Consider the following 24,519-nt stretch of genomic DNA (forward strand, 5'->3'; position numbering starts at 1 on the left):
CTGGAGCGAGCTCCTGGCAGGACCTGTGGACCCGTGGGGGACCTATGCTGGAGCAGTCTGCTCCTGAAGGTCTGCACCCCGTGGGAGAGACCCACACTGGAGCAGTTCATAAAGAACTGCAGCCCATGGGAAAGACTTATGTTGGAGAAGTTGGTAGAGGACTGTCTCCTGTGAGAGGGACTCCATGCTGGAGCAGGGCAAGAGTGTGAGGAGTCCTCCCCCTGAGGAGGAAGGAGCGGCAGAGACAATGTGTGGTAAACTGACCACAACCCCCATTCCCCGTCCCCCTGTGGCGCTGCGGGGGGAGGAGGTAGAGAAACCGGGAGTGAAGTTGAGCCCAGGAAGAAGGGAGGGGTGGGGGGAGGTGTTTTAAGATTTAGGTTTTATTTCTCATTATCCTGCTCTGATTTGACTGGCAATAAATTAAACTAATTTCCCCGAGTCAAGTCAGTTTTGCATGTGATGGTAACTGGTGAGTGATCTCTCCCTGTCCTTATCTCAACCCCTGAGCCGTTTGTTTTATTTTCTCTCCCCTGTCCAGCTGAGGAGGGGAATGATAGAGCGGCTTTGGTGGGCACCGCACATGGGCGTAATGTTATGCAGAGTAGATATAAACTACACAAACATGTTCTAGATCTTGGGAAATTCTCTATTATAGTTTGAAGCTCTAATTACTAAGTGGATTGTTTATGACTTTCATAAACAAACCTAGCTTGTTGCTGAAAAGCATCTGTATTGATAAATCTATCACTGAAGTGTCACTGAATTCTCCTTGGGAAAAACCCTGAAGATTAATATCACTGTAAATGAGAAGAAAGTTGAACTATTTAGGAAGTCTAAAATGTTTTGCCCCACAAATAAGGAAAGATTGATCTTTCCGTTCTACAAAGTAGGGAAAATGGCATATTTGAGGCAAATAGAGGATCACATGTTTTGCTAATCAAATATAAAAAGTCTTCAGAAATTCTGTAGGGTAGGTAATGTAGGTAGTAAATACTAAATTCAAATTGTGTGACAAAATCTGTCTTTAAGTGACGGGTTCTTATGCATAGGATCTCATTTATGATTTCCTTTGTGGATCATAGACAGAACATTGAAACTGAGACCCATCCATGTTGCTGCTCTTGATGTTAGTAAAATTGCATGATTAACACAGATATAGGTGCAGTACTAGTGAAATAATGGAATTCTATGCAGTTTGTAGATTAAAATTTGCTGAATAGGAAGTTGTTCTAAACAAAGGAAAAAATTATGTTTGCAGGATAAGATGTAATGTTAAAGCATTATGTACAGTTCTGTGCTCATTTCCTACAAATAAACTAGATTAATTATGATACTAAATGGAGCCAAAGGTTCCTTTTTTTTTGTTCCTCCTAAAGTCAATCCCAGAGATTTTAATGTTGTAAAAAGTTGAGCTAACAGAAGACAATAATTAGATTTATTTGGTCAGTGGAGTATATAGTAAAAGAAATACTAAATACTAGTGGGATTAAAGTAAATAAAAGTAGTGTATGTTTCTTATTGCAGTATTGGAGCAAAGATATTTTATTATCATTAGGTATCTTCTTAGCTTCTAGTACAATTAATAAAAATTACAGTTGGTGGTTAAGTAAAAGTGAAATTTTTTTTAGACTAAACGCATGCATTGTTACTCAGGTTCTACATGTTATGGACTTATCTGATATTTGGATACAATTGAGAAAGTAGAAATTTACAATACATGAAAACAACGTGCTATCTTTGATAGAATTAACAGAAGAGCAACTATTTTCAGCAAAGGTTGCATTTCAGGTGTGGAAAGGAACTTCTGCGTAATAAAAAAAGAGAATTCTCTTTCTCTTTTATGAATACTTTGATTTCCTAGACTTCTAATGCCCAAAGGATCTATATGCTGTTTATCTTGGAAAGGCCACCAGATAGATGTTTATTGGGTTGATTTCAGTAACATTAGAAGAGGATGCTTGTATCCATGTTTATTTCATCACTGAATTGCTTATTTCCATGTAGTATCTGGAGATACAGAAGTACAGAGGCTAGTTCATTACCCTCTTAAAAATGCAATGTCTGATTACTTGTATTAAATTTCAGCACTTGCAATTTTATATTTTATAGTCCTGTGTCTCTCCAAATGTATATTTAGTCAGTTTGCTTGCCAAATACTTTTTGGAACCAGAATTGTCAGAACTAGGGTTTTTAAGTGTTTACAATATCGCTGCTGGTTTTTTAATGAAATATTTTCAATGGTATTTTGGTCCCAGAATCTTTACATTTTTTTATTTTCCATTGTGAACTAATGGTTTACTTCCTACAGATGGTTACAGTAGCCAGGTAGCCTATTTTTGTCGTGTGTCATGTTCACTGTGAATGATGTGAAAATATTGTTAGATAAATAGAGAATACTAATTCATTAATGTCCTAATGATTAGATAAGTTCTCATGATTAGAGAACAGATAATTGGATAATGTCAGAATACTAGTAGATCAATCTATATCTGTTTTGTCCTGTATTCCCTATATCTTGTGTTTGGAGGAGGTGGAGGGGAGGAAGGAAAGGAAGAAAAGAAATTCCTGTTTAGAAGCTCCACCTCTGTGTTAGAATAAAGTAATTTAGTCCCATTCATAAATATAATTGTTCACCTGCATGGTTTCTGTTCAGGAGTTGTTCAAAGCCCTTGCTCTCTTGGTAGTCAAAAACCTAATTACAAGTTAAAATTAATTTACAATCAATTTCTTCTTGTTCTAGGAGTGTCTTTTATTTTGCCAGACACTAAGGATTTCTGGCCTAATTGCATTATTGGTAAAGATCAGTCTGTTCCATTTTTAGTCCTCTTAGCTAAGCAAGACTGGTCATCTGCTCATGTGTAAATAAGGTAAGTGATTTCTACATGATCTTAGTAACCTTCAGCTGAATTTTTCCAGACTTACTTAATCTGTCATGAACATGGTAACAAGAATTGAACACAGTATTCCAGATGTCTTGCTAGTGCCTTGTTCAATAGCATTACTGCTTTCTTGATCCTTCTTTAGAACATTGTCAGGTGGATTTCAGAATTGCATTCACCTTTTTCCTGGTCATCACACTGGAACCTCTTTCTTTTAATGTCTCGTGATTATTTCTGTTGGTTTTGTATCTTCTTTCATGTCCATGACAACACCATTTCTGATAATATTAATTCCTCTCATAATAGTAAAGCAACTGCAATTTCTATTGAAATCTGATCTTGGTATTCTGTATCTAAAATCTGACATTTTGTGTATTAACCTGCTTTATAATCCTCTTCATAATTGACTCATTCTGTACACTACTCTTTCAGTAGCCCATCAGAATAGTGCTATGAAGTATTACTCTACCACTTTAATTTTTCCTTTCCAAGCAACATATATCCTTCAATACCTATGTCTGAATCCTAGTTACTAGTCCACTGTCTTCTGTTATCCACTGTCTTCCAGAATTGGAAGAATGTTGTACTGATATCAAAATATTTAGTATAAAATTCTTTATATATTTCATATATGTATGTATCCTAATATCTATACATGTATATTTATGACAAATTTCTATATGTAAACCAAAACTCATAATGACAAAACCCCTCCATAGTCTTCTTGCTCCCCAAAACGGTAGCATGAAATTGAGTTTGTTAGTGAATGAAGAATGTCCTGATAATACGGTGATGACAGTATATTCTATAACTTCTGCTACTGTTGTATTTAAGCATTTTGAATGAACACCTTTTCTAGTTACGCTAAATGGAAGCTATACTTAGTGGTACACTGAACATGGGGAAGAGGATGTGAGACCCAGTCTACAAAACCCGCCAGGTGTTATATGAAGCACTGTACTCTGAAAAATACAGTGAATTTTATTGTTAAAATGTTTATCAAGAGTTGGTATTCCCCTTGTAAAGTTCTTGTTATAAGCTGATTGATTTTTTTTTTTTTATGCTGTTACATAAAGGCAGATGGAAGTCCTCCAAGCACTATAAAACTCAGTAACAATTACCTCTCCCAACACACACCAGAACACTGAGCATGTTTTTCCACCCATCCATGCTCATGAGGTGAATAGGTTGTTGGATGGAACAGTACAATTAGGTGGTCGAAGTACAACTGTCATCATTCATCCTTTGTTCCTAGTGAGTAACAAATGACTTTTGGTAGATATTTAATGGCATTATATAGTTTAATATTACTGCATTCTTGGTCCTGCATTAGTAAGGGTACTACTGAATGTTGACTTTGATTGTGTCCTTGGCTGAATGTCCAATAATGCTTCTTTAATGAAAACAGCTGTTAGATCTGTTCTTAGCGATGTGTTTCCCAATGCCGTTCGTATGACTTGCATACCATAAGTAATGAACCTCATCCTGGAAGAATGGCCAAGACAGTTTGACAGTTTAAACAGCATAGCTGCTCCCATAAAGAGATTATACTGCCAAGGTACCCTGAACTTCTTAAGTCAAGGTTTAATGAATTCAGGTGTGTTCCAAATATTTGAACATATATGTCAATTTGGATGTGCTACAAGCTCAAACAGAAGCCATACAATTGGTGAAAATTATCTCTGCATGGCTTTCAATGCAAATAATGGCAATTTATTATAGGACAAACTATGGAATTTATAAACTGGAAATTTTGTTAAGAAACATTTCAGTAAAACAAGGGTAAAGCAGAACAACAGACTGATATGTCTCTGTGTACTCCCGTTGAAAATATGTTTTGGTGATCTTCAGTGGCTTTGGACTGCATGTTCAGTTGGTATGATTTTTCCTCGATTTATTATTCTAATGGAATGTAATACAGAAATATTTTTCCATCATTTCATTAAATTTTGATATGTCAAATCAGGCATAAAGCAGTGGAACTGATTAATTGAGAACTCTAGGTTTTGCTAGTGAATATCTGAACTAAACCTGGACTGTTCCCTACTGTGAATTGTAACCATATTCATTATCAGACACACATTTAGAAAAAAGATTCTTGCTTTTCTTTCACTTTTCTTTTGCTTTTCTTTCGCCCTACACTCTGCAATGGAAATATGCTTACATTCCTGGAATGTGTCTAGTCAAATGACAGACTCTAATCCAGACCCAATATGTGAATAAATGTTCCCTGGAACTCATTATAAACTCAAATACATATTATTTTCTTCTATAGATTTTATTGTTTTATTTTCCTTCTAGAAAGCAGCAATAGCACTATCTACAAAGCCTGCATGCAGTGTTTACTTCAACAGGCAAGCTACTTTCTGATGGGCAGATCCTGGTAAAATTTACAGGACTTGAATAAATGTAGCTAGCAGAATCAGTAGAAGTAATTGATGAACTCTGTTTTACAGAGAATAATCTCTAATGTCTTAGACTGGATTTTTAGTATACACTTCCCTAAAAATTATGGACAGTAGGGAAGACCCAAGTGAATATGGTTTTGCATATAGTTTTGGAATCTCTATGAAATAATTTTGCTGTTTAGATTATCTCTATTGTATAATGGCATACACGTGGATGACAAAACGCACTATTTAGAGAGCTTCGTGCTCACATTTCGACTCTTGCTACCAAAGACTGCTCAGGAAGTTGTTTTTTTTTCTTCATGTAGACACTTGTAAGAGTTAATTTCAGAGGAAAATGGAAACTGTAGGCATAGTTTAGATTGTGATTGAGTGGAAGAGAAAGAGGAAACCCAGATAGTCTTTCCTCCAAAGTGTCTTTTCATTTTTAGATGTATACTACTTTTGTTTTCCTGTTTTTCAGCTTTTAGACCTGTGTTAAAATGTGTAAAAACATGGTGATAGGAGCCTGTAGGAAAACTGTCAGTACTTAATTTTTGTTCAATATGTATTATATGTTTATGTTTCCTTTGGGTGTGGGTGTCTTTTTCCAACTTAAGAACCAAATGTGTTACAAAAACAGATGTAGTGCAAATAAACAAGAGAAGTCTCATTTCCTTTGGTGAACAAAGTTCACAATTAGCTTGAGTGTAATTTTATGTGTGTTGTACCCTATCAAACAGTTTTGCTGACCAAAGCTTGCTTTCTTGGATTTATCACAACTGATAAAAGATCTGTGATGTCAGACAAGAATTTAGCTGCACAGAAAAGGGGGGAAAGAGTGGGTCAAATGTAATAACATATTCTAGATGTTATTCCTGCCAACAATTAATGGGGAAATTCATTTTATGAAGCACTGTTTACAGACTGACATCTGGAGAACTTCTCAACTTGGATCATTTCCAGTGTGTAGATTTATGTACTACTATTCTTGCCTCTCTTTTCCCCCTTTTTCCTTAAATATTTTGCTTTTCTGATTTGTACTTTTCACTTAATTATCAATGGATGTGAATTATTCTGGTGCTGTGATTTCTTTTAGGATTCCAAGTGTATAAAAATTCTAAATGCTTGCTAAAATGGACATTCAGTGGATACTTGTTGAAATTTATACAGAGATATACAAGAATTCAAAGAGGTTTTTTTTACTTAAGGTAAAAATTCTGTTAGTCTTTGACCAGAGAAGTCAGAGTAGATATCCCCAGTAGGACCCCTGCAGTATGTAATTAAAAAGTTTAGAGTCCTAGCAGGAAAGGATCTTTTTTCAGATAGCTGTCCTTCTGAGTTGTAAAATGGTTTTGAATCACAAAATCCTGGTCTACTATGGTGTAATGTTATATTCAGTGGTGTATATTTGTGCCTTATCCAGTTTCTTTTTTAGTCTAGTGAAAGTTCACAATTTACTTTACAATTTACTTTGTTTCAGTTTTCAGTGTGACAATTGCCTTAGTGTGTTCTCCAATCCTTTCTTCTTGTGGAATCATAGCATGTTGTCGAGGGCATCCATCGTTATCTTGAGGATGGGTACCTGTGCCTGTTGGAGCAAGAAAATGGAATTTGCCGTTGGTTCCATTGGAAGATGCAGATACCACTTATGTTGATGCAGGTTGATGTGTAGATGAGGGTCCAGTCATTCTACCTAGTCCTAGACATCTGAACAAGCTAAGGGACATAGTTCAGCAAATTTTAGTAGTTCCTTCAGTTAAAAAGTAATACTGGTATTAAAAAAGTAAGATAGAAATGCATGGGCACAAAGACCATGATCAGGTAAGCCTCATTGCCTCAAAAGAGTAAAAATATCACTATTATGTTGCTTTCTTTTCTGGTCATTCATTTAAATAATTATTGGTGCAAGAGTCCTGGTGAGATCCTGCCCCTCTGATAACAGTGCTCTCGGCACATGGAATGCCTTTATGAAACAACAGTGTTTAAAAAACAATTCATAGGGAACAGTTACTGCTATCGTTGCAGAAGTAAGAATAATTATTACTCTTAATATTGATGCTGATACTATTGCTCTGTGTGTTCAGTCTACGCTTTCTGTGTATGTAAAATAGTCTATCACTGGTAACGTTTCAGTCCTCACTATTCTCTGTCAAGAAAGTAAAGTTATGGAAGAAGTGACTTTTGCTTTTAATTTTAATAACTTCTGATCACATCAGATGACAAGTAAATCTTAACAAATTTCTCACATCAAAATCAAGAGCAGGAAGTCTTGTTTCCTTTCAGCAAGTAGTATGTTGTACCTAAGGTCAAATAGACCTTTTCTGACTCTTAATCAGTTACTGTCAGCATTGATGACTAATGAAATATTTTGGCATCAAAACCCATCAATTCTCAAGGCTATGCAAGTTACTGAATTTCAGGGTTTAGAATGAATGTTGTAAAAGTTCTTTTATTTCCATGTAGAAATTCAATAGATGCTAATTGACTGGGTGAGTTTTCACTCATGCTGTTAGAAAATGTTACAAAACTTTTAAAAATGTATGACGCCATTCTTAATAGTTCTTTTGTGCAAGAAGCCTTAATTTTGTTTCCTTTATTTACAGATTACTGTTTAATACGGCGGATTTGTATCTGACGAATAAGAATGAAAAATATCTAAATTGACCTTTGAAGCGGTGGTTTCCATTTCATCAAATCTCATAGTTTACATTTTAGTCACAATATGCAAATGGGAACAAAAGTATTAGTTTACTGATATTTATTTTCATTGAGGGTGTAGGTACATTTATATTTAATGCAATGTCAGGCATTGCCCCAGTGTTACAGTATTTTAAAATGAAGACATTTTTCTGATTTCCCATTTTTCTCCTTCAGTTTCGTAGCAGGTACCATAAATATCTGAAGCTGTCATGGGTCATAAGTCTGCACATTCCTGACATGTTCACTCCCAACCTTCCTTTCTAACTGAAAAAATTTGCTTGCTCTAAATCAAACATAAACCCCATGTCGTATCTTATACTGTCTGTCAGGGTGTATCTGGAATATGCTTTTCCTTAGGAACAAAGGATGCTGTATCAGTCCTTCATCTGGTAGGGATGAGTGTTTTCACAGGATTCACTGGAGCTGCCATGCTTTACCCTAGCTAGACTGCGTGGAACATTTCTGCAGGACATCGTGCATTCCTTTACCAGTGCTTCTGAAACTGCTGGGGAAACTGCAGCTTTTAAGGATGCAGCCTTATTTTTAACAACTGTTTCACTCAGTTTGTAAGGGGAGAATAGCTTGTGTTGCTGCAAATTGGGAACACCAGTTATGGGGCCTGGAGTAGACCATCTCTTTTCAAAATAGAACAACTCTGACATAAAGGTGAAAAGTCTGTGCCCTCCACTGGGAGTTGATGTGCTGTTTATAAACACGTGCTTTCAGAACACAATAAGTACGTGGATTTGTTTGCTTGCTAGTGGTGATCCTGAGAGGGCTATGAGAAAGAGATGGAGCTCAGCCGTGTACTATATTGTTGGCAATGCACTTATTGCAAGGCCATGTTTTTGCTATGGAATACTGACACGTTCTCCAAAGTCCTGTCGCAGCTGTTTTTATATTAATATACATCAACCTATTCCACTGCAAGCTACTGCAGCTGTCTTCAGGTGATACTACTACTAGATTGTCCCTCTCTATATTTTAAACATGTGTCATGGTTTAGCTGAAACCAGGACAATGTGTTTGAAGAGAAAGCTTTAAGCAATTGTGTTCTCTAATGAACTACTCGGAAAGCAATATTGTAAAATACAAAGAATCTATTATGCCATGTGTCCTAAGATCACTTAGGAGTAAGGCATTGCCAGTGCAGTGTGTTATGGGACAGTGAAAGTGTCCCTGTGTTTCCATGTCTCTAGCACTAAGTAATAAAAATACTGTATTTAATAGCCTATCCAAAAAATCATATGTCATTCTCTGTGGCGAGCTAACAATCTTCGTAAGGTTTGTTGACTTTGTAAAGTTATTTCATTCACACTTATTTACTTTTATTACAAAATTGTCCCCCAGTAATCTGATCTTTAACAGAAATCTGTTTCTATGTGGAACCAGTGTTACACATTCTGTGTTCTTAATACATTCAAACTTTTTTCAAACCAGCATCAGTAGCAGAGAGAAGTCATTAAGGCATAATCAGCCTTCTAAACAATGGTAATAGTTTTCTTTAATGAACTTTTCTGTGACGTGAAAGTAAAGACTATTTCAGTTTTATATGTTCCTGTTCACCTCTTTTCCTTAATTATACACCGGCGAATTTGTTTTGTTACATCAACACCACATTAAGGTTCTTTCATTTTCAACTAGGTGGCTGTACTACAATCCCAGAGTCTGATTTAGAAGAAAGAACGGTTATACCCGGCTCCACAGCAACGCTTCCCAGTCACGGGCAGGTGGCAAAGCAGAAATCCAAGCCTGGTAAGAAAAGGGAAACTACATTGTTTTACCTAGATGTGTATAGCTTGTCTTTTCAGAGTGCTTGTGGACATAAGAAACAAATGACATATATTTCAAGCTTTGTTAGCATAATTTTCAGGTTTTCTTGCAATAGTATTACAATATGTAGGATTCTGAGTTTATTCAACTTCTTCTATCAAGAATAATTAAACTGTAGAGATCAGTCTTGGAATTAATTAACTTCACAGTTTTTAGGTTTTGTGCTACATAATACTTGAATGAGATTCTCACAGGTTTTATTCATGACCTCTTCCAGAGGCAAAATGAAACGACGACATTTTGGTGTAATAAAACTTTTCTTTCTGCAGTATGGTGGTTAGACTTTGTGCCAGCTGATTAAAGTATGGTCATTACTTATCTTTTGTGGGGAGACTTCCTAGAATTTCAGAAAAATATTATTGGATATAATAAAATGAAATTATACTGGCTATAAAATATGCTGCATACAGTGATGACACATTTTCTGGAAAGACTTCATGCTGCCGGGAACTGTGATATAGTGTTAACATATTTTAAAAGCAGCACTGTAAAGTAGTGCATTGCAGTTTAATTAAGTGCCTGGTAAGCTCTCAGGCTTTGACTGCAATTTCCCATTTTGTTTACTAAGTTGTACCTTCACTCCTCTTTCCCTTCTCATTATCTGATTTTTTTTCCTGTAATATTTATTTTTAAATGTATTAGAATGTTGTTTGTATATCAGATGTGTTTATCATAGATGGGTGTGAAGTTAAGAACAGCAGCTTAGAGGTTGCAACCAACAATTATCAGAAATAGACAGAAAGTCCTTATACATCTGTAAAAACCAGTTAACTGTGTTTAAAATGCATTCAGCTGCTTGTTTGCCCAGCTAACTGTTGCATAGACAGGCAGGCCGTTGGAATATATAGTTAATTGCAACAGCAGAATTTACATTAGCAGATTTTAATAGTGGGCAAGGAAGAAGGATATCTAATACACCGATGGATAATAATGCCACAGTGTAACTTGAAACTCCAAAATGAGTATCTGCTCACAAAAATTACCCAAAAAATCAGCTGAAGGCCTAGAGCCCTAACTTTAGTTCTAGAGTGCTAATTACTTGCAGTCCTCATGGACTTTGGGTCATAAGAAGAAGGGAAAAACTGTCAAAGTTGACAAACATATAGTTTAACCTTTGTCATCTGGATATTTTAAGTATCCTCCTGGTAATGGAAAAGTATATAATCTCTCTGATGTAGTATACAATCCTGATGAAATTCCAACTTCAGGCAACTAGACCAAGAAATCAAGAACATATGGCAGGGAAGTCCCTCTTCTTTCACTGATACTCTATTCTTCTGATCAAGCACATATTTGTTCTTCATTAAAAAGTGTTCTCCTATGTTTAAATAATGTGACTGCTGAAGAGACTAGCATGAGAGGAAAAGTGTAGAAGTGTATTCATGAGATTCAGAAACAGCAGCATGGAGGGACCTGCGTATCCTACTGTAAGTCTTAGCCCATGATAAAAATTGAGACTTACATCACATAGCTGGCTGTTGTTGCTTTGTAACTATAAAAAGCAGAATGAAAACTTTGAAAGCTTTAAAAAAAGTCTTTAGTTTTACAGCCATGTGTTACACCAGTGAACTTAATTCATTCATGGTAAGAATTGACTGCCATCTGCCAGTTAGTGCTGCAATATAGAGAGCGCCTAGAATATCTGCCACTGAGCTGTCTGGAAATTCTAATTGCTACAAGTGTAAGAGCCAAGGGAGCTACTTAAACCATAAGGTAACATGAGGCATGAAATCACAGCATTGCAATGTTTTTCTGTACCTGATATTTTTGGCCTGAGTTCTTGCTCAGGCACCAGAGACTGCAGCAAGACCACAGTGATTACAATGAGCCCTCAAAGAATATTTGTTGTATCTTATGTACCCTTTTTTATGAGTTAGAATTTAATTTAACTGTGTCCAGTCAATAAGAGAAAAAAGGGACAAAGTAGAATAAAAATTCTTTTTCTTAATATGTCTTCCTTCATTTCCTGAGGGAGTTCAACATAGATTTTGATTTTGAGAGGTTTTGTTTTCTTCTTGTAGATGGCTTCTGTTATTCAGATCTCTAGCTATAGAGGTAGTTTAATGGCAATGCAAAATTATACTGGCTTTAGAGATGTTTCTACATTTAGCTAGTATTTTTCATTGGGCTGTATCAGCTGAATTGATATGACATGCCTAGGCTTCTTATTGTTCTTTACCAAAAAATCCCACAGTTTAATGATAAGAGGTTTAAATAGATAGAAATAGATTGAGGCTGCAACACCAAATAGCTCAAAACTGAAGAGAGAAAGCAGGGTTTCTTCAGCTGTAGTTTAGTATGAACATGGGCACAATGGCTGATATCCCTTTGTAGGAAACCTGAAGAGAAACATCCCTCGTAACAGATTGCATTCACAGAGGAAGATAGAAATCAAAGGAGTAAAATAAGCTGATCAAGTTAGAGTGTTCCAAAGGATTCTGTAGGTCACGGGAGAACTTCAGCTGAATGCGATGGACTACCATCCATTGAAACAGGGTGAGAAGTGTAGTTATGTGCTTGTTCCATCTGATGCCAGACCAAATCTTAGCAACAGGATTTTGTACAGGTTGAATTTTATTAATAGTTACACACAATGTAGTGGGGGGTAGGGGAGAAGAGTGATGAAGTTGCCTTAGTGGGAACACATGTATTTCTATATCAGAACAAAAGGTAAGCTCTGATTTCTCACACCGATACAGTGTGCTGGATTAGGACAAAACTCAAGCAGTTCTCAAAAGTACAGTCACAGAGGTAGAAAAACAAAGGCAGAACAAAGTGCCTTATCTACTGAAAAGAAGCGTAAGACGTGAATTGCAAAGGTCTCAGCAGGAAGCAGTGTGAGTTCCTCACTAAGAAAGGAAGAAACAAGTCTTTTCAGAGGTGTGCAGTACTTGGACACGCTTGCTTATGGTTAAATTGCTTGTGCGTTTAAATGTGCTGTCGAGAAGGTTGGAACGTAGAGAAATGATGAGTGAAAGAGGAAGCTTCAAGACCAGGAGGAGACCTGAATTCTGTATTAGACCCTGTGAGCTCCCTATGAGTATGTCTACACTATTACTGCTGTGAGTGCTGCTTGCATAGATGGTGTTCGGTTAGTCTTGAGCTAGCTAACTCCAGTATCACTAGGCATCTACCTGTGATAGTATGGCATTGAACACTGGCTGTAGAATTTACCAAAACTCAAAATAAATACTCAACAGTTAATTTACATGAAACTCTTGCTGCTAATAAATATCTGAACTTGCTAATCTCTTGCTAGTGAGATGTAGTACGTAGTGTATCAAGGTGACTGCCAGTCACTGCATTGTATGCTAGTATGCTCTTTGGACTTGCTGAAAATTTTTAAAAACCTTTTGAATTTCATGCATAGATGTAGACCTAGGAAAGAGGTCACTGTCTTAAATATGTTGTATGCAAAGAACTGTGATGGAAATGAGGGACTAAGACCTGGAATATTGTGGTGTGCTATGAGAAAGTATGCTGTAGGCTAGCATCCTGCCACAGACTTGCAAGTTATCTTATACAAAATATTTTATTGAGACTTTCCAGGCAGCTGCTAAGCATGTCCATGAGCCTTTTGGCTTTATTTGGAATAGTTACTTAGGACAGCAGAAGATGACATCTAGTAGTCATGCTGTAAGTCTGTGCAAGGAGACAATAAATGGTTCAGGCCCAATCACAGAGTCTGTTTGGAAGGGCAATTAATGGTTGTATGATGTTTTCTTTTTATTGCTGAAATAGTGCACACTGATTTTTGTTCTTACTTATTTTTTTCTAATCCAAGTATGCTGTGATTCCATACTAAAGAATGGGATCAGGTTCATGATATTTGGAAGTTAATGATATTATTGCAGTTGTAGGAGTAGTTTCTTGCCAATGGCTTTTGCTTTGAGTGGGTACAGAAGTACTCCCTTGAACATTCTGTATCCCAGTGAATGGAAAATAATTCTTCCTGCTTACCCCCTCAGGGCACTGACTCTGTGTGTATTGCATTTGGAGGAGTAATGTTAGCATGATAAATCTATCCCTGCTAACTTTGATCTTGGTGTTTTGGTTAGAGTGAGGACAGAGCAGCACAGATTTCATCGTGGAATGTACAAGCCTGGTGGAGAGTTTAAGTGTAACTTAAGGTTGAGTCCACTTTGAAGTCTATGTTACATCATTACTTTTTCCATGAGCTAACAGCTACAATACCAATGCAGATATACTGACCTCCGCTGCAATCACAAGTACAAATGCAGTGATTGTAGGGTCTTCCTGTAGGTCCTGTGGACTTCCTTTTTCTTTGTTATGGTGTTTCTGCTGTCTTCCATTTTCTTCCTTACAAGTTATGAATTTCTTACTCGAATTGCAGTCTGCTTGAGTGAGTGGTTTGATTTCAAGGAGAAGTTTTCATATGTTCTAGAAGGTAACAAAGGAGATTTGCAGAACTCCACTTCTCAAGTTCTCCCTTGTACTTAAATATATCTGATTAAATGAATGTAAAATGTGGTTTTAGCAAATAAGTATAAGGAAGTTCTTGTACATGCTGGCTTTTTAGAGATGTCTCTAAGGGATACGGTGGGCAACCTTAAAGCGACTTTTCTTTGAAAAGTTAAACTGTGCTGTTGATAAGCTTTAGGATGGGATAATGATGTATGTATTTACCAAGATATAGCCCTTAAAGTAAGTGTTCTGTATTCTTCATGTGCTACTGCTGCATGCTACTTACCATGAAAGAGAGTTTCCCAAGATGTATTTTTCTAACCAATATTCGTACTGAATATTTTAGACAGAAAGGATCTGGTTGCTCTTTTTGAGGAAAGAGTTTTATGCTGGCAAATCATGAGTAACTCCGCTAAGTTGATGGAAAACCAGATGAAAAGTCAGTATGAATCAATGATTGGGCTGAATTTTTTTTTTGTGTGTGTGTGTGTCTGTGGAACAGTGGTAATGATTACTTTGTAGTTTGCTTAGTTGTTCGGGATTTTACAACACCAGGAGTCAGATTTGTCAAGTGTCGTGTCATGCAGCTGTTGGAATTTTCATAACTTGTAAGACTTGATTTTCCTGGCAGAATTTTTCACCAAAGAACTGGTAAATCTATCCTGTAAATGATCTATCTAAACAAAAGAAGTCTTAAATATTTAAGAGAAATGTTTGCCTGACTTTGCCATGATAATTCAGAAGAATTATTGTCTCTTCCTGAGGGAGCAACAGAGAAGCATGGCCCAGTATTTACATTTATTGTTTAAATACAAATATTTCAAGGAAGCTATTCATGAGACCAAATGAGACAAAAGGTTTGGCATTTGCACTCGCTACTGTGCTGCCACTGGTTTTAGTTAAATTCTTTGTATTTTGCTGTCATGCAAATATTTAGATGACTTAAAGATTAAATTTCAAAGTTCTCATCTTGTATGATTATGTTTAGGAAAGTTAATAAACTTTCATAGTTTAATATTAATAGCATCTAAGACCAAAAACTATCTCAGCATTTATATTTATGTATTGGAATAGATTTTTTTTAACTGTCTTTAATTTGAAGCATCTGGCTTATTACTTTTGATTAAATACACAGGCAGCTACATAAATGACTATGAGGTTGAGCTATAAACTCCAGTAAAACAAGATATTCTGAGCCAAATTTTCAAAACAGCCTCCAAAGTTGCACTCAGACATTGCACAGCTGCACGTATTTTCCTACAGGTTTTACTTAGTGTATTTCATTTTTTTTTTATTACTTTATCTACAGCATTGCATGACAATGTTCATGTAGATGTTGTGGGTGCCGTTTAAGAGGATCTTTCAACTTTACCCTTCTAATCAAAGATTGTTTTCCTTGTTATGCCTAGACAGTTTTAGGACCTATCACATGATTCCAGCCCACAAAGATACTTCATTACACAACCTTGTGTACACAACTCTTGTTAGTAAACAAAATTACAACAGTTTTTCTTTAAAGGGTCTAGTGACACATTTAAATTTAGCTATGTACTTAATTTTTCTTATGAATCATAATTTACATGAATGCACCAAGTGTGTGAAACTGCCATCTGTAAAGTAGCTCATCACAAAGTGATGTAATACAAGATGAAGTTTTGCAATAGGGTTACATTTATTTGATTTTAGAAAGGAGTATTCTTAAACACTTGGCTTTGTACAAACAGTTAGATGGTAAAAAGCTTTTGGATATAAATTGTTGCCAGCTATCCACTGAGTCTTTTTATTTTTATACTGTACTGTTCTTAATATTATCTTTTACTTACACAAATGAGCAGAGACATATCCTTGAATGTGTTTTGAAGGGTGTTTAAATATGCTGTAAAAACTCTGAAACAGGTCTGTGAAAGATTGCTATTTGCTCTATATCAGACATATATTATTTATATATTGGACTAATAACTGCACTAAATTTTCAACATACACAAGTAAGATACAGGTGGCTTTACTACTGTTATTGTAATTATCATCGTTTACTACACTGGTAATCATTTGGATACTGATATTCTTGCCAGTTACAGCGAAAGTATTTTCAATGTACGTAGCCAAGCAATTAACTTTTTCAGGTTAGACAGTATAATAGGACAGAAATCAATCCTAATACTAGCTCTATTGTACATGAGATTAAATAAAAGGGAAATGTATAAATTAAGCTAAAGATAATTTTGGAAAAATGTATGTGATGTCTGGAATAGGATTTCATGTCCATAATGAGCTTTCAAAACAATCAGTTGAATGAATCAGTATTGTTGGCAACGCAGACTTTTCAGCTGTCCACGGCCACAGTTTTGAACCTGAACTTCTGTCTGAAGTTTGGTTACTACAATCATGACAAAAGTAAGAACAATAGGTCTGACTTCAGATTTATTTTCTGAAAGTCATCGAACGACCAATTAACAGGGCTCATCTGAGGGGGCAAGTGTGTTTCTGACAGTTTGGGTTCAGTTTCAAGCATTTTGAAAAGTGAGTTGCTACACAGTATTTTGTCTTTGAGCTAATGAAGAGTCTTGAATTAGAAACAAATCTGGCAAAAATGCTGAAACCTGTGATGGCCTCAGGTAAGTGAAAGCTACTTCAAGACCTAATCTTATTAATAGCTCACTTATGTATTTCCCACTGATGCATTGTAGTACTGTGAGACTAGATCCTTGTTTCTTTCTGTGTGGACATTGCTATATAATAGGAGGGATACCAGGAGCCTGCAGCTGGGCCCACCTAATACTTTAAAATTGCTAAGCTAATTGTTTCCACAAGAAAAGGTGCAAAGAAAATCACTGGGCTACAAAAAGCCTATTTTTCTGGAGAGAGCTGAAGAGATTTATGGAGGTTTTCTTTTCCACTGAGTCTGTTTTTCTAAAGAGCAGTACAGCTTAAGAGATTAATGTGAGAATTCCTTCATTAAGTCAATACCAAATGAAGTGCAGTTTCTCTTTTAGCAGGAGCTTGTGTATACATCTCCTGTGAAATGTAATATAAAACGAGAACATAGCAAGTCTTACTTACGTTCTAATATTTGCAGATTCAAGTATATCGTAATGCGTATTATCCACCGCAGTGGGTAAAGAGATCAGTCTCTGTGTGTTTGCCCCATACCAATGGTTGTGGTAGTGTTTTACGAAATGTTTCCTTTCAAAGGTTAAGAAAGTCTCTAATTCGTTTGTTTCATGACCGTCGATGAAACAAAGAACTGAGGTACCTTACACTCTGCTTCGTGGGTTGTCTCAGAAATTGCTATGAGATCACAGAAGAAACGTGTGAAATGAACCAGTTGTTGTATAGTGACCCTGAACCTTTTCCTTCAAAATCAGTGGTTTTAATGGAAAAAAAATTAATCATTTGTGTAAAGCACTTCTATGATTTGAGGATGCAAGGGCACTTTTAAAATTATTAGCAAAAGGTTGCTATTGTTGTAGTTAAGGGAGCAGTAAAGAGTGTGATACAAGGCATAACAACATACTCATGGCCATATCCAAAGTTTTTTGGAATCTGTGAAAAAGCCTTTCCTTATTTTTTTCAAGTCTGAACATGAGAACTGCTGATGGATAGTAGAAGATAAGAAGCACATAAAAGATAAGTTAAGAAAAAAGGTCATGCTAAATATGGAACAAAACTAAAATCAAAGCTAAACACATTATTACGAGTTCTGAATAGGTCTTCTATGGAAGAAAGGGTAACTATAGCACAGCAGAAAGAATCAAAAAAAGAGACATTTAAAAACTTTTTGTGTGACTAAATGTAGTTTTTCATATTTCCTTGGCAGTTTTCTTGCATAACTATGAGCTTAAGAGAAGTAGATGATTGTCTGTCAGTAGGATTCATTCACTCACTCGTCCTCTGCCAGTAGGGATGAGCAGGACAGAAACTAGTCTGACTTTTCTGTTATTTGCTGCTGCTAACTTTTCCTCTGTGATGGTGAAGGTTAATACTCTGTGTTCCTTGCTCATGTTTGTAAGATTTCTTGTGGTGTTTTTGTTTCCTCACACCAGTTTTTTTCCTCCATCATATCGAGTGGTGCCATCTAAAGTGCACACTGCAAATATGCCCAGTGTTTTGTTTCTAGTAGACATGAACTGCTGGCTATTGTTTTCTCTAACTTTGTGGTGAAATCTTTTCACTGAATATTCAGTAAAACTTGTTTCTTGAGACATCTGTTTTCCCATCTAATGCTTTACTGACATTCCAGTTCTTCTACACAAATTTTTGTACCTAGTTTTTTGTTTAACTGGAAAATCATCATTTTGTTCAGAACATGGATAGCTTTGAATTTCATATGTTGTTTGGATTAGTGTGTTATTCCTGGCTTCGCTTCTTTTGTCTGGTGTTTGTTGGCTAGTGAGATAATACACAGATATCTGTGCTACTTTCTTGACATTATAGAAGTGTGTCTATAAAATTTATTTTCTGCTATTGATTCTTTATGTACATTTGTGTTAGATGATAATGGCTCCTATATGTTCTTGGCAGTCTTTGAGAAATACAAATATTTCCTGCTGCTCTGGTTTCTAATGAGGTATTATTTAAAAGAAAAAAGAGTAAAAGGGCAGAGAAACTGATCAAAACATTATTTCAATGCCTACTCAGCATTCCCAGCCAAGAAGGATTTAGTGGCTGCCAGGTATATTATTGAATCCTGATCAGTGGTTCATGGTTCTGGACAACAAGGTTGGCAGGCAGAAGAGAAAACAGATGCTTTTAGCATCTACCGTCCATCTTTATATAAAAGAGATAAATAGAAGGAAGGTGTTCAATAGCACAAATCAGAGCCAAGCACTCCACTTTAAGCCCTCCTGTACTGCTAAAAATTGGTACTGCAGGTTTTAGGAAATCCCTAAAACTCATTGAACACTCCAAGGAGGAGTTTGTCTGATGCAGAAACTTGGGGTTGGAAATGTATAGCTTAAGTTTTATATAACAGTCAGGCTACACACTAATAAAGGTTATTTATGTCCTCAAACTTTGTCTCACTAACTTTCTCAGAATCTTATACTAATGTAATTGTCTGACATATCGGATGAGTATTAGTTAAATCCAGGATAAGGCTGTAAAATGGTTTTCCATGTCTTTTTTCCAGGTTACACAAAATGCCAAGACTCACTTTATAACTTGTCAACATTGGCCACCAAAGGGAGATTAGCCCTAGGTCTTTAGGAACTGTTTGCTGGAAAAAAGTGACATTGTGGAGGTGTTAGAGGTTATTTTCCAAAATATCTTCTTTTAGAAGTAATTTTAGTGTCTTATGCCCCTTTCTCCCCTCCCAATTCCAGAAGGCAGCCATCCATATTGTGAGCTAATGGCTTAAACTTTCTTTAGAAAAAGAAAAAAGGCTGTTTTTGAGATACAAGATTGCATGAAAGCACCTGAAGTTTCTCTCTCCCTGAGGGCTGACTCTGCAACCTCTTGAAAAATAAGGGATTTGAATGGAAACATTGACTCTCGTTTAAAGAACTGCTGACACGCCTGAAATGAGAGAGCACATTCCCACATGCTCTTTGTTGGAGAGTGTTAGTGGAATTGCAAATAGATTTTCCATGTCATTTTGTGGAAATTATCAGTGCCATTATAAGCCACTTTGGAGCATTGCTAGAGCTTTGAATTGTCAAGGAATGGGCATTGTTGGTAATATGGATGATAATAATACCAGAGCTTATTATCTTAGTTAAATAATATTGTGACTAGTACTGAAACATTTCCAGAGTTGGTATCAGCATTTTTTTCTCTTAATTATTAGAATGAAATATTCAAAATGTTACTGCACCATCAAAGTTCTACAACTCGGAGCTTTTCTATGAAGGCAATGTGATTTCCGTATTTGTACAGGTAGGTGATACTGTGATGCTGGGGCTGACATGTCTCAGAAGAGCCGTGAACCCTGAATCCCAATAGTCTATTGTGGCTCAAAGTTGTTCTCACTTTGCTATGCTAGAGCAGTACACATTTCGGTCGTGCTGGCTGTAGCTCTTAAAACCGGTCACTTAAAGTGGACAGTAAAATTCTTATTTTAGATTTGCATGCAGTAGTGTTAAGAGCTCTTCCACAGTTTTTTGAATGCTTGGTGACGCAGTTCCCTAGTCTGAATGTATGCCTAATTCCCAGAAGACCCAGTCTGCTTTTTACAGTAATGACTTTTGGGGCCCCACCTCTGCATGCTGTCACATCTATCATAGCTGATGGCCTGTCACAAACTCCTTGGTTCTTGACTTGGTTCTCATTGCCTGTGGCTGTGAGATGCAGGACATGTCACCATGTTGTCCCTAATGCTGGAATGTATCATGTTTCTAACTTGGAAAAGTGGACAATTAAAATTTAGTAGTTAATGACTCTGTAAGTTTGACTATAGTTTAATGCAGGTCTTCTGACCTTTTCTGATCAAGGAACACATCAAGTGCAATAACAGAATTCGAAACGTTAGGCTTCAAGAACTGATTCAGGTTCACCACGTTGGGTGAGGGTGGTTGGATAACTGTTAAAGAGTTATTTGGTATCTTGGGACCAAACAGCATTACACTTTAGGAGGACGTCCACAAAAGGGACAAGCAACAGCAGAGCAGTAGCCCTCATTATTAAAATCAACAGTTCCAACAATGCAATGCTTATTACTTACTCTGAGGTACGTAATAATTTTGTCAGCCTCATGAAGTATTTATCAGCCAACTCAGCTAAGCACATTCTAATTCTGAATTATTTTGTATTGTCATACTCCACGGAGTATCCTCACATCTTTTTCACCTGTTACAGTAATTCCAGCTTCCTGTGATTGTGGTGTCACCATCACTGATTCAATATTAAGCCTGCTGTAGTGTTTCCAAAAGTAGGATATGAGGCTAAAGCAGAAGTAAATGAAAAACAGTGTAAGTGCTGAATTTTGTAATAGCTACTGGAACATATGACCAGAAACGCTCATGCTGCATAAAGCCGTGCTAGTGTGTCTTACCACCCTGTTATTGCATAAGTAAATCTACACTCATGACTTAGTAAACAGTATGGCAGTGCATAAGGTCTTTGGTAACATACGGAAGATGGAAAACCAGCTTGTATTTCCTAGCACGGACTTTGGTTTCAAAGTTTGGTTCTGTTTCAGGGGGAAAAATAGAAAGATGTTCCAAAACGTTTAGCAGCACAGGCTGTGAAATCTGGAGTGGTGTTACAACTAGGTCTGTCTCCCCTTTCCTGCTACACTCAAATCAAACGTACTATGCCACTTACTAAGGACACATTTGGTTTTACCAGTGGCATGTTGTTTACAGCCCATGTTGCCTCCCAGAGCAAGGTGAACCACAACAGAAACCCTGTAATTCCTTCGCTTACTACGTTTCCTAAATAGAGTGAAAAAATTTGTGACAGCAATTAGGCCAGATTACTTTTCAGCTCACTGCATAGCTCCTATCCAGTAAAACAACAAATATGATACTACTTATTTTGATTGTCTTTACAATTTATCTGTAAAGGTTGCCCTTCATGTTAATAATGAATTGAACGTGTGCTTTTTATTTTTTTTTAATGTATTTTGGCTCATAGATGTCATATCTGTCTCCAGGTCTAGTACCCTGTGTGTCATGGACAGAGTGATGGGCTGCGTAACACTGTGCAACATCCCAGCTATGTATTAGCACCCTGGAGAATACTACTTTAAAAATTAGAAGCTAAGCTTGTTTTCTGGAAAGTAGCCTTGGCAAAATGTTGTAACTTGGATTTTGATGTGATCTCTAGTCCCATTCAAGAAAACCTTAAATGTGAAAGTTAGGAGTTTAATTGTATACAATTTTGGTATTTTTGAGTTAGAGGTTTCCTGTGGCTCTGTTTATCAAGAAAATCTTGTTCTTTTTGAGCTTTATTCTGGTGTGTTTAATATTCCAGCAAATGTTGTTACGTTTTGGGGGTGGGGGTGATGGGGTGGTGTGTTTCTGCTGTAACAGTTCTAACAACTTGTCTCCTCGAGACTGGCAACCACTATCATTGCAGATGGGAAGGAAGAAAAAGAAGGAAGGTAAGAAAACATAGCACAGTAGAAAATGAGAAATCTAGAAAATACACCAAATGTTCCATATCAAATGGCTACTAGTTCTCTCCTTGTAGTCATAATCCAGCAAAGTTTTTAATTGTGAAAAGCATTATTAAAAGCATCTGCTTTCATTTGGCCTGCATTGCTAGCAATCACTGCAGCAAGCAATCACTGCAGCTGTTCCTCAGTGCATGTTGCAAAACGTGCCTGAAAAGATAACTTTTGCATAGCTAGGCTGCTAGCAGTACCTACAGAAGCTAATTTGAAACTAGACTGGCTGTATCCGAAAGAGTTATGGCCTAAATCAGGGCGGTTGCCTGATTTTCTTTATCTTCTTTTCGTCCCTGCCACCAAGTGTTTCTGCAGTGGCTGGTGCCAGCACTACTGTTGATATGAGCAGGTGGTAAGGCAGCTTTAGGGAGCTGAACTGATTGAAAGCTTGCCCCAAATGTGGTTAAAGCTGCTTTCTTACCTTAGTCTTTATCCATTATAGTTAGACCACCAAAAGGAAAGGTTACTATTTTATGGGGTCCGTGACTTGTAACTGGCTCTACGGGTACAAAACTGCTAGTTCTGCAGTGGAGAAGGTTGGTATGTGCATCACAATGCATGGAGGAGAACGTTACTATCCATTTTAGCAAGAGGCCATAGATATATCAAAATAAGTGTAACATGAAATTGTGTCCTAGTTTTTGACTTGATCAGCTTCCTGAAGCATTCACCACAATTGCGGGAGTGTGAGTGCTCGTTCAAGGAAGGAAAAGGGAATGCAGAGGCCACAAGTGCCCCAGCTTACGTTAGTTTGTGCTGCCATTTGACTCACAGCCAGTGTAGCTGAAGCACATTCAGATTCTTAATAGGAGCACTGAGAAGAGGACCTCGAATTCTATTAGGATTTTTAAAATTGTGTGCTATGTCTTATTAAGTGGAATTGTAAAGGTATTCTGAGTTCCGTTACCTAATGAACGAGTGCTGGAAATACTAGTTTATTTTTATGCCATCAAATTGGTTTGTGTATGGTGGAGAACCTCTTCATTCTTGTGTTCACCGTCCATTGTGCCAGAACTCATTTATGCTTTTTCCTGGCGTTTTTCTCACAGCTCTAAAATTGTGGACACAGGACCTAATCCAACAAAGTTCTTAAGCACATACACTGCTAAGTATATGTAGTCTTACCAGACTCACAAGAGAGTATAGTAGGCAAAGTGAAAACGCCCTCCTGTCTTTGTGTATCAACTGTATTTGGTCTTTCTTGGAGTAAAATTGGTTGTAAGCCTGAAAGAAATGTCATATTAGGACAGCTGCTTCTCCTATCCTCTTTAGCATTTTGTTGGTTTCGTCAAATGGAGAATAGGTCAAGACTCCATCACGAACGTGAAGCTAAGCCAACACATAAATACCCTTGAGCAGCAGTTTTAACATTTTGGAGTATTTATAGCGAACAGCTAAACTTTAGGATAATAAACTGCATGGGCTGTGTTAGTTCATTTTCTCTAAAATACAATTTTTATTCTGGCTGAATTCCAGACATCTGAGCATGGACTATAAATCAATTGGGAATGGTCTAAAATTAAATTACTATTCTTTCTTTTCTTTTCCCTTTGTTAAAAGGATTTTTCAGGGTAGCTGTCTGATACACACACAGTGTAATACAATAAATGTGACTAAACTAAAAAAAAAAAAATAAAATAAGGGCAACACAAGAACCTCTGTTAAATTTCATTTGCTTTCTGGAGTACTGTTCTGACAATTATGCACTGACTTAAAGTAATGTGTCACATCCTGTATTTCACTGTTTATGTATTACTGTTGTAATACATCATGACCTATATTGTATACTTTAATGCAAAGACAAACTAGAAAATGTAGGCTATTTAGCCAAAACTGGTTTATTTTGCCAGTAACTGAGTCGCCCTCTCCAGTGGTAACCCTTAGATCTGTATTTCAGATCTGTTTTTTCTGTTGATCAGCTTTGTTTTGGAGTGATTCTCCTTCTGCTTGTACTTTCTCCTCTCATTCTCCAGTCTTGGAGTCCTTTTACTTCTCGGAGAATAATGAATTCTTTTCAGTTCTCAGCTTGTAATATTTGGTAGAGGTGCAGAAGGTGTTAATGGTTATTGGTAGTTATGAAGGCAAAGGGGATCAAGACTGCTGGATTTCCTGTCCAGACATCATGATTGCTCTGCATATTCAGTTTTGTGATTTTGTAGTCTGAATTTCATTAAGAAGAATT

General features: G+C 36.7%; 1 protein-coding gene across 4 annotated transcripts in view; it reads left to right on the plus strand.

Moving 5' to 3' along the window:
- The window catches only part of BBS9 (Bardet-Biedl syndrome 9), a 309,029-nt gene that overhangs the window by 175,741 nt on the left and 108,769 nt on the right, over window positions 1-24,519 (plus strand). For all 4 annotated transcript variants that reach the window (XM_075745399.1, XM_075745396.1, XM_075745398.1 and 1 more), the window contains one exon: window positions 9,617-9,727. In XM_075745399.1, coding sequence (XP_075601514.1) covers window positions 9,617-9,727 — 111 coding nt within the window. The remainder of the gene's footprint in view (window positions 1-9,616; window positions 9,728-24,519) is intronic.

The sequence above is a fragment of the Balearica regulorum genome, chromosome 2 (genome assembly GCF_011004875.1).
Source record: "Balearica regulorum gibbericeps isolate bBalReg1 chromosome 2, bBalReg1.pri, whole genome shotgun sequence".
Taxonomy (NCBI): domain Eukaryota; kingdom Metazoa; phylum Chordata; class Aves; order Gruiformes; family Gruidae; genus Balearica; species Balearica regulorum.